At 40.3% G+C, this 10,411-nt stretch overlaps 2 protein-coding genes across 4 annotated transcripts; both read right to left on the bottom strand.

Annotated features, from left to right (window-relative positions):
- Positions 1–714: 714 nt before the first annotated feature.
- Positions 715–3,722, bottom strand: snrpg (small nuclear ribonucleoprotein polypeptide G). Its single transcript, XM_049580746.1, has 4 exons — positions 3,590–3,722; positions 3,358–3,380; positions 2,106–2,230; positions 715–971 (listed from the first exon to the last, which is right to left on the bottom strand). Exons 1-4 carry the CDS (start codon positions 3,619–3,621, stop codon positions 921–923), a joined length of 231 nt encoding a protein of 76 aa, XP_049436703.1. The 5' UTR covers positions 3,622–3,722; the 3' UTR covers positions 715–920.
- Positions 3,723–5,797: 2,075 nt separating this feature from the next.
- Positions 5,798–9,642, bottom strand: si:ch211-148l7.4 (uncharacterized protein LOC563603 homolog). Of its 3 annotated transcripts, none has more exons than XM_049581988.1 (2): positions 9,471–9,642; positions 5,798–9,009 (listed from the first exon to the last, which is right to left on the bottom strand). In XM_049581988.1, the coding sequence occupies exon 2, from the start codon at positions 8,985–8,987 to the stop codon at positions 7,392–7,394; it is 1,596 nt and encodes a 531-aa protein (XP_049437945.1). In that variant the 5' UTR covers positions 8,988–9,009; positions 9,471–9,642; the 3' UTR covers positions 5,798–7,391. The 3 variants fall into 3 exon arrangements, with proteins under 3 accessions (XP_049437945.1, XP_049437946.1, XP_049437944.1); XM_049581989.1 differs by having other exon boundaries at positions 5,798–9,012; XM_049581987.1 differs by having other exon boundaries at positions 5,798–9,047.
- Between the last annotated feature and the right edge of the window lie 769 nt (positions 9,643–10,411).

Below are 10,411 nucleotides of genomic sequence, written 5' to 3' on the forward strand. Positions count from 1 at the left end.
TCATCCCTGGGTTTTTAGGGCTCTTTCCTGCACCACTTTATTTTGGAAACAGTAAAGCAAAAAAAATGGCAATGCAGTAACACTCTTGATACATATTTGATCAGTGCTGCCTTGTTTGACAGTTTGACTGCAGTTCTCAGGCAGTAACTGACATGACTGACAGTTGCGTTAGAGACCCATATGGTCTGATTAGTTGTTTTTGTGTTTCTTGCAAATGCCCTTAGGAGCACTATGACGCAGAGAATCAGGATTTTTTCTTAGGGTATCTGCTTCGTGCACTACTCTCAGGATGTAGTAACAGATGCATTAAAAAAATTACTTTTAGTCTTACATAAAAAAACATTTTTTACAGATAGTAGCTTTAAATGTTTGACCAAATTCTCATATTAAGTGCAAGGTTCATATTGTCATTAATCTACTTGTTATAAAAGCAAAGCCATAGGCTCAGTAACGTGAATAGAAAATGGGAGGTTGATGTCATGCTTATTAATTCTTTGGACAGTGCACTTTGTTATCTGTGCCCGCTACAGTGATCAAGCAGGTATTACAATTAACTACATAGATCTATTTCACTTGGCTGCCCAAGGCTGGATTACACACCCTAATGCACTGCATCCACTCACAAACCCAGGCACAACATTTTGGGACTGAGTGCATACCGGGTGCATACACTGTGGTAACAGTACAAAGTAAACTGAATACACAAATGCAAAATACAAAGAAAAACTGATTTATTCACAAGATCACGCAATTCAAAATACGTCCAAACAGAAACATCTGTCAAAATCAGACAGACATGTTACAATTCAAAGACACACAACTCCTTTGCCTCTTTCAAACAAGTAACTAAAAGGGATAACAGAATGTGATAAAAAGGTGTAGATCATTCTCTTCTCCATCTGCAGCCGTCTCCTCCTCTCTCATACTCTCTCCAAGGCCTCCAACATGATGATGCTGTTTCCCCTGATGACCTATGAGCAATGAGACCACGCAGAGTAAACACACTGCATTTAAGACACACTTTTGGGAAGTTTCACAGTAGATACAGATGAATTTTCAAATGAGTCAGAATAGAGCTCCTCTTATATCACCAGTACCAGGGACTTGATACTGTGAATCCTGGCTTACGGGAGGAATTAATGATACAGTATGCAATGTATTTTAAGACAAACTTATTTTAGACATCATATTCACATTTCACTTCAGATAACTGCATGAGGCATTCCATACACAGAATTTACTTGCCCAAGGCGATCGTTACTGTCGAGCCCTGTGACAGGAACAAAATGCTTTTGGGGACATACAACACCACCAAGTAGAGTGCACTGAGGCCTATACGTTTATATAGATATTGTGTATTTTTTCCCCCCATTGACCAATCGATTGGTTGAAGAGTTGGTAGAGTTTCAGCTGACCAAGATTTATTGGGTTCACTACGGCCTTACTGAATGCTGCCAAAATATGAGTGACCTAGACTCAAAGCTGTGGCTGAATGCATCTTGTAGACACAGAGGTGTTGAGTTGCTGTTGCTCTGCTAGTGCTACTTTCACTAACCATAATGTCTTGTTCTGAAAAAGTTTTGTCATATTCCCAGTAATCAAAATCTGAAGCTTAGGAAAGTCTGGAGACATTCTTTACTTTATGTTACTGTCAACAAATCCCATGAAAAGACCCAAACCGTGAATGGATTGATGCTACTAGCAAGTATTGTTAATATATTCAACACCTAATGTACCGGTATCTTATTCCCTTGTGCCATAGTGCTCCTTCGTTGTTCACATACGTTGCTCTTTGTTCATCATGGATACATGCCAGAAAAACAAAGTTGTCTTAACAAATTCAGCCTTACATGGGGTGAGTTATTGATATAAAAATGGTCATTTGGGGACTTGTGTTTTCCTTTAACTAAGAGATAAACATTCTACTCTATAGTGAGCAAATACTGACTTGAGTCATTGTGATGCTCAAGTCAGAGTTTTGCTCACCAAATAAAATGGCAGAGGATAAATACAGTTAACTATATTTAATAAAGGGGGTGATTTCTGACACAGCCCTGTTCTTTTAATGGAAAAAAAACACAGAATTGCAGCACTAAGATACTGACCACCATGCCAATGCTGTTCTGTTGTCCTCCTGGGCCCATCTCCAGAGAGTCGTCCACCACCAGGTTCATAAACGGGTCGAATCCACGCAGGATGCCCTGCACATGTCTGCCTCCATTCAGCTTCACTAAAGGACAAAAAAAATCACTGATGAATCTTACGCTGTGTTTAATCACTGTTCCTCCTCGGTTTAGAAGTCCAACTCGCTTTCATAGTATGTTCTGCAGACAGTGCTACCCCTAGACAACCCTCCTATTCTGAAGTTAAGCTGTGCTTAAGTGACACAACTGCAAATTTTAGATTGTTTTAGGCATTATTGTGCACTTGATACTACAACAGGAACCTGTTCCTATTTAAATCTGCACAGATTTTGATGCTAAGCTTCCAGTTTATTTTTTTTTAAACCACTGACTGCTGATTTCCTCTGTTCTGTCTCTCTTTCTGCCATTTCAGTTGTCAGTCTGGTTGAACCATTGTACAGTATATTGTTCTATTCTACTATCTATTTGCAAAGAGGACTTTCTACATCCTAATAACATGAAAGCCCATTCAAAATTACAGATTAGTCCTCCCAGCCATCTAACTGTACACAATCAGCCATATGAATGCTATATGCAATATAATAATGCATACATTTCCATGGAGGTGTGGCTGAGGCAATACGCTGAAAATCACCCTTTTTAATGTGCACTACCTGCACTACAACAGTGACATTTTCATCTTTGTTGTGGGCCTTCAAAGTTACTTTGTTGCAAACATGATTTCAGTGTGCACATCCTAAGAGATATCAAACATCCATACTGATGACCAACAACCCAGAAATCAAACAGACACATCTGACACATTTTCAGTTTCAGAAAAAGTTCTTGTAAAGGGGAAATCCACCCATTTTCAAAATTCTTGCATTATTTCTATTATCTAAGACAAATATTTAGTAAACGTGAACAACCCTAATTCAAATTTGTGATGTAGTAGTATATTAAGTGTGGAGCTGCTCCATAGACAATAAATTGGCCATTCATTGTCTATGAAGCAGCTCCAGATTTTATACTTGCTGACATCAAAAGTTTGAAACTTCCTTCTCTGGTTTCTGGCCTTGAGAGAGAGCATAGCTTATATTCACAAATATTAACTGAACTTTCCTCAGACATGGACATAGTATACTGGAAGTCTTGATTAAGCCGGGTTCCCCTTTAAATTGTTATTGACTCAACCGAGCAGTCGAAGTGGGATTGAATAATCATCTTTACTCACATGAGAGCTTCTTGTCCATGAACCTGAAGAAAGAAAAACAACATTAACTCATGTTAAAAGCTTACAGACGATAGCTACATAGCTAGCAGTCAGACAGGTTAGCTTGTGTTAGCTTGTTTCCATTGCAAACAATGTAGCAGGGTTGCTGTACGGGTACGCTACCAATCCTTTTAGAATACAAAGCAAGTTAAATTACAGAGCACAGGTTTATTGAACAAACCCGACAACTTACTTCTTCAACTCCGGTGGATGTGCTTTACTCATTTTGTCTTTATTTTCTATATACCGACACAGTTAGTCGTACAACAGTCGTTTCACAAGACCGCGGAAGGAAAGCGTGCGCGGGGAGACCGGAAGTTCACCGCAAAATTCCATCATGGACTCTGTGTGCACACCGCCCCCATGAGGCCAGGAGGAGCACAGTCCAATAGTATGTTGTGTACAAAAGTATAATTCTCTGCGGACACATTGTAAGTATTTTCTGAGCATAATAAAGGCCGGAAAGGAATGAAAAAGCGCAGGATACATAAATTACAGTATCGTCTTTTACTTGCATCTTTACTTTTACACCTCTTTTACTTGCATTCTTAGTTTTGTGGATACTCTACGCACTTAGGCACACAAAGTTCAACTTTAATACAACGTTTCTTTGCAACAGAGCTGGACTACATTTTATGTTTTATTACTTTTATATGTGCTTATCAGTATCGGTGCCCCACTAGGCAATAATCATTGTCATTCTGCTGTCCATGTCTGCTGAAGTACAACCTCCATTCCAAAAAAGTTGGGATGCTTTGTAAAGCATAAATAAAGTCAGAATACAATGATTTGCAAATCCTCTTTGACATATATTCAGTTGACTGAAGTGCAAAGACAGGATATTTAATGTTCAAACTCATAATTGCATTTATTAATATTATTTATTGATTGATTTTATAAATATACACTTGTTTTTGCACTTCATAATACACCACACATGAGACAGGTCTGGACTGCAGGCAGGCCAGTCTAGTACCTGCACTCTTTTGCTACGAAGCCACGCTGCTGTGACACGTGCAGAATGTGTCTCATTGTCTTGCTGCCATAAGCAGGGACGTTCCTGAAAAAGACGTTGTCTGGATGGCAGCATATGTTGCTCCAAAACCCACATCAACCTTTATGCATTCATGGTGACTTCAGAGATTTGCAAGTTGCAAGTTTCACCATTAAAGGTTTTTTTTTTTTTTGGGGGGGGGGCTCTTATCCGCTGTGAGGGTCCTAAGGAGAGAGGGATGTCATATGCTGTAAAGCCCTCTGAGGCAAATTGCGATTTGTGATATTGGGCTTTATAAATAAAACTGATTAATTGATCGACCTGATGCAATGGGCGCTAACACACCTTCATAACGTCATGGGTGCTGACTTTTTTAACTTTGAGCTGGTAACAATCTGCATGGTCCTTTTCCTCTTTAGACTGGGGGACACAATGCCATGATGGACTGGTCAGACCACCGCACACTTGTACACTTTGTGTCAGTCCATCACAAATGAGCGCAGGCCCAGAGAAGTTTGTAGTTTTTCTGGATGTTGTTGAGATATGGCTTTCACTTTGCATGGTAGAGACTTAACTTCGGTTTGTAGTTGCAGTGATGAGCTGTGTTTACCGACAATGGTTTTCCAAAGTGTTCCTGAGGCCATGTAGTAATATCTTTTATACTGTCATGTTGATTTTTAACGCAGTGCTGCCTGAGGGAGCAAAGGTCACAGGTACTCAGTGTTAGTTTTCAGCTTTGCCCATTAAGTAGAGATTTCTCTGGATTCTTGGAATCTTTTGAATTATGGATTGTAGATGGTAAAATCTCTAAATTTGTTGCAATTGTGCAGTCAGAATCATTGCTCTTAAACGTCTGGACTATTTTCCTGTGCAGTTTTCTACAATGTGGTGAACTTTGCACCAGCCTTGCTTATGACTGACTAAACCATACCAAGATGTCCCTTTCAAACCCAGTCATGATCCTATCAACTGTTACCAATTAACCTGTTTACCTCTGGAATGTTCAAACTGGCGTTTGTTTATAATCCACAGCTTCCCAGTCTTTTGTTGCCTCTGTCCCAACTTTTGTGGAATGTGTTGCAGGCATTAGAGTCAGACTGAGTGTACATTTACAAGAAACAATGAAGTTAATCAGTTTGAACATTAAGTATTTTGTCTTTGTGCTGTATTCAATTTAATATAGGTCAAAAAGAATTTGCAAATTACTGTATTGTTTTTATTTACATTTTTTTTGACATTGGGGTTGTATGTGTAAGTATGTTTTAAACAAATATTAACAGTGGAGTGAACTGTGCAGAGGGTATTCCTTGCAAAGGAAGCAATGTCATGGTAAGTGCTCAGGAACTTAACAATGACCACCCAGTTTCTAGTATGTAAAATGTGACTGCATTCACAAACTCATTATAAAGAACCCAGACAAAACATGTCATGAGAATTGTTTTAATTATGATATCTATAAAGAACCATAGACTAATTTACAAAAGACCTCGAAAAAGTGGAAGCTTCAAAACCTATTAAATCATTTTCAACATTTTCACAGTAAAACTTTGAAAACAGTAGCTGAAAATCCTTAAGAAAAAAAAAAAACACCCAACCCAACAACCTCATGTTGATCCTTGTTCATTCACCCAATCGCATTTATCAAGCATCACAGACACAGTGGGCTGCCATCAGTGTATTCATTTGCATAGCTAGGTAATATCACCAAAGTACATGCCAGCTAAAAAGACGGCTGTAATTAAATATGATGTTTTGTGATTTCAATCATACCTTGGGACAGCACTTTGAAATACTTTGCATTCTTGACCAAAGCACTACTTTAGCAGTGCTACAAATTCAATGCAAATGCAAATACCCAGGTTTAAACACAACAGTGACAATCCAGTCCAATCTATAAATTATTATTGCCAAAATTGTAAGACAAAGAATTGAAATACAGCAGAAGACTTATCAGACCTTACTTAGCTAAAGCACTCCAGATGTCTTGACCTGGTGTAAAAATAGACTCTAGCAAACAAGATATCTCTGTCAGTGCTGTGGCTACAACATGTCATGATCGTGCAGATGGCCTAGTTTCCAAAAGCACCTTAAGGCTAAGATGATCTTAACTCCCATTGTAATTTTATGGACTAAGACCATCTTGGCTGTAGGATGTTTTAGGGAAACGAGATCTGTAACAAATAGCGGTTTCAACAATAGATGAACAGAGTGGATATGCCAGACTCTATTTAAGAAGCATACTGGTGTTTTTGCATGTTTTTTGTTTTCTCAACTTCTCAGGCTGCAGCAGGTTCTAATGTATTTCATTTAAGTATGAAAATCAACTTGCAAACTGGCTAGACGTAGGTAAGCCATCACACTGAACCTGTTGGCTTTATGTTAAGTCAGAGTTGTGTTATCATTAAGTTGTAATAAAGCTTAAATTGATTATGAATTTAAAAGGTGTTCATTATTAGTGCACACACATGCTTGTGGGACACTCACGTACGTATGGTCAGTTTGCAATGTCTATGTTTTCTTCTTGTTTCGTTAGATTTCACAACAACATTGCTTGTTGATGCAATGCTGCTTTGTGAGTGACTAAAATCATACGTTTTCAAATACATTAACACGCAGCTATTGTGTTAAATATTTACTAAATGGTTGATTTATATACTGTACTGAAAAAAATGGCTGTAGAAAATGTTTGAAAATCTGAGAAGAACTATGGTATGCTTAGAAAATGCTTGGCAGTTAAGTATTTTTGATTTTCAGTGAAAGGGCAAAATAAAACATGCAAAAAGCCCGGTATGGTCCTTTAACAATTTAGTCTTGTTAACTCTTTAACACTTGATATTATGGCATGGATAAAGTCAAACCAACAGCATAGGTGCAGAGACAAGATGTTCTGAATGCTCAATCAATGAACAGGTTGATCAACAAGAATTTCAGAGATTTCATCACTCCGCTCTCTAACCCTTCAAGGCAAAAAGGCAATCTCTGACGACATTCAAACTGGATGTCAGGCTTTGCTGGCCTGATGTGTGTAGCCCTCTGTGATGCTGTCCTGCTCCACCCTGACTCGCAGATGCTCCTGACAGTGTTCTAAGAAAGAGTCCAGTGCTGAGAAACCCTGCTGGCAAGGCACACAGTGGTACAGCCTGTGCCTCTTCGAGCCCGGCCATTTACAGGTATCCATCTCGTTTGTGCACACACTGCACTGTCTCCGCTTCACCGAGGACTGGTGGAGCTCCACATGCTCCCTCAGCTGGGACTGCAGAGAGAAAACCTCGGCACAGGAGGGGCATGGGAACTCTCTCTCCTGTTCATCCTCCTCTCCTTCAGACACTTCTCTGCATCTCCCTAGATCAGTAACCTTCTTCTCTAATCTGGCCACTTTCCTGGGCCTCCCTGGACCAGCCTTAACAGTTTTGTTTTCTGCTATGCTGGTTTTGACTTTATTTGGCCTATTTTCTGATAAGTCAGAGTCTTTGGTGGTGCATCCTACAGGCTGGCTTTTGTTTTTGATTGTGGTGAAGCTTGAGGCTGTGTGCTGTCTGTAATGAGCCCTAAGTGACAAATGATGGATGAAGACTTTGCCGCAGACTTGACAGGGATATGTGCCTCCTTTCCTGCGCTTGCTGATGACCGGCCTTGGTTCTCTTCTAATAATTTTCTCTCTGCTGTGCTTCTCTTTTCTGTGCACATACAGCTTAGAGGTGCTCCTGAAAACCATGTCGCAAGAACGACAGGTCAGTAATTTCTTTTGGGATTTTGGCATTTTAATTAGATCTCCATTCACATTGGTAGACGCTCCTTTCCTTGTTTCTCTAACAGCACCTTCTCCTTTGGTCCTTTGTCCCTGTGGAGCCATCAGCTGCTCCTCTGCATGGTTGGTCTGTTCATGGCGTTGCAATCTAGCTTCTGTACGGAACGTTTTTGAACAGAATTGGCACACATTGACAGCTCTGCTGCTGGGCCCCGGGGTGTCTGAAGAATCAGAGCAGGTCGAGTCTCCCTCAGAAACTGGCGGAGAATCATCTGGAAGGCTACTTGCATCAACTATATCTGATGGGGATGGTGGTTCACTACAACCAGCTTGCTGATGGTGCAGCAGAGCCTGCTTCTGGCTGAAGCCTCTCCCACAAGGAGCACATGCGTAAGGGCTACTGTCCAGGAGGTGAGGCTGGCAGTGAGGTGCCTTGTCTGTCAGCCTGCCAGGATCTGAGGTGCAAGTCTTACATGCAGGGCAGGGAGAACCCAGCCGTGACTCTCCATGACAAAGTTCACATAGGGAAGAATCACGATTGCACTTATGGAGCTCCAAGGATGACCTCAGGGAGAACTCCTGTCCACAAGAGGGACACCGGTGTGGCTTGGGTAATGTGTGTTTTAGTTCCTGGTGATGCAACAGGTCTGTTGCATAAGGGAAGCCCTTACCACATTCTTGACAAACATATGTAGACAAATGGGATGGTTGCTGCTTCTGGTTTTGGGCGTGATGTTTAGTGTCAGCCCGTGCAATGAAGCTGGCGAGCCTGGACAGGGTGTCTGCTGCCGTCTTGGAGCGGCTGAACGACTCCTGGGCCCTCGTGGTGCTCCAGCTGACTCCATCCATCCTCTCTCACCAAGCTTCTCTACTGCTTTAGAGGAGACAGGACACGTTTGAGTCATTAGCCTGGAAATCACAAAAACACAAGAGTAAAAATAAAAGGCGAGCACATTCAGCAGTGTTTACAGACGTATTGAAGCACGGTGTTACCAAGCTGCTCTGCCTAACTGTGAAATGCAGTCAGCAGCTAACGTTAGTCAAGTTTGGTAGGAAAAGGGGAAGCGTGCCTTCTTGTTAGCTTGTTCCTCTCTCTTGCTAATATTATCGATAATTGGTAGCTAAGCTTCATGTTACAGCAATACAGAAACTCGGTTACATATTAACTGAAAAGTTAGAGGTTCATTTGGTGCGAAGTCAACGCTACCTTGACAGCAGGGTTACAAACCTTACAGCGCGACCACAAGCTAGCTTCGCGTTTGCTAACGTTAGCTCGTTGTTAGCTGCACCAACATGTTATAAAGGCAGTTCCCGTTTAGCCAAACAACTGACCTTAGCACTCAGGCAGATGCGGAGCAAAGAGTGTGTAGCCAACTGGTTAAATTCAGACGACTTGTCGCGTTAACATTCAGTTTCGCTACCACAAACAACACTGACATGGCTGCAAAAGTGAAACTGAAGTTTATCGTGCTAACGTAACGTTACTTCGCTGAGCTGTCAGCAGCACTTCCGTCACGTCACTTGCCCAATTCAAAACACCTTCTGATCTGTGGTATATATCACCTACTCATGAGATGCACCTGACGAATTAATCAAGAAAATACAACAGGACAGCTGTAACTTCTTATGGAAAAATAAGTAGCATTATTTAAAGAGTATGGATACTTCACATCACATTTCAATACTTTGTGTAACTTAAACATTTGAACCATAGAACCTCTTCTCTTCTCTTGTAGATTAACTAGGACCTTCTGGGATGCCTTTCAACATAATAATCAGAATATTCAAATGCTAAAATATAAAAAATACAAAATTTAGTCTCCAACTTGAGGACAAGAAATCAGAGTTTGGGAATAATCTAATTATTTTGGCAAAATGTCATCTAAACTATTCCCATATTTTCTACATATCTAATAATCCTGTATCTAATATGTATTGCATCCTGTTGATAATAACAAATATCTATGCTTCTTGATTCCTGATTGACCTCAATGTTGTTGTTTTTTCACTATGATTTATTTTTGTCCTGTCCTTTCCATTTTGTGTTTGTTACTGTTATTGCTTGTTCGGTGCTCGCTGTTGTGAACTGCATTTTCTTGTATATGACATGTGCCTTTTTGATTACACAATGAAAAAAAAAAAAAAAGCTTATACGGTTGGTTGCCATGAAAAGCATAGTCAATTTGCTTGGGCAGGCTTAAAATTACATTTAATACATGAAAACAGTAATAATGTCTGATCGAGACAAATAATCCCCCCATGCACCAAACACA

This window comes from Epinephelus fuscoguttatus, linkage group LG7, assembly GCF_011397635.1.
Source record: "Epinephelus fuscoguttatus linkage group LG7, E.fuscoguttatus.final_Chr_v1".
NCBI classification, from domain to species: Eukaryota; Metazoa; Chordata; class Actinopteri; order Perciformes; family Serranidae; genus Epinephelus; species Epinephelus fuscoguttatus.

What these genes read in the sequence shown, in the direction of transcription:
- snrpg (XM_049580746.1), bottom strand. Translation starts at nt 3,621, where the DNA reads ATGAGTAAAGCACATCCACCGGAGTTGAAGAA. An exon ending in CATCCACCGGAGTTGAAGAA is followed by an intron (nt 3,381 to 3,589) that starts GTAAGTTGTCGG and finishes TTCTTTCTTCAG; the next exon opens with GTTCATGGACAAGAAGCTCT. An exon ending in CATGGACAAGAAGCTCTCAT is followed by an intron (nt 2,231 to 3,357) that starts GTGAGTAAAGAT and finishes TTTGTCCTTTAG; the next exon opens with TGAAGCTGAATGGAGGCAGA.
- si:ch211-148l7.4 (XM_049581988.1), bottom strand. Translation starts at nt 8,987, where the DNA reads ATGGATGGAGTCAGCTGGAGCACCACGAGGGCCCAGGAGTCGTTCAGC.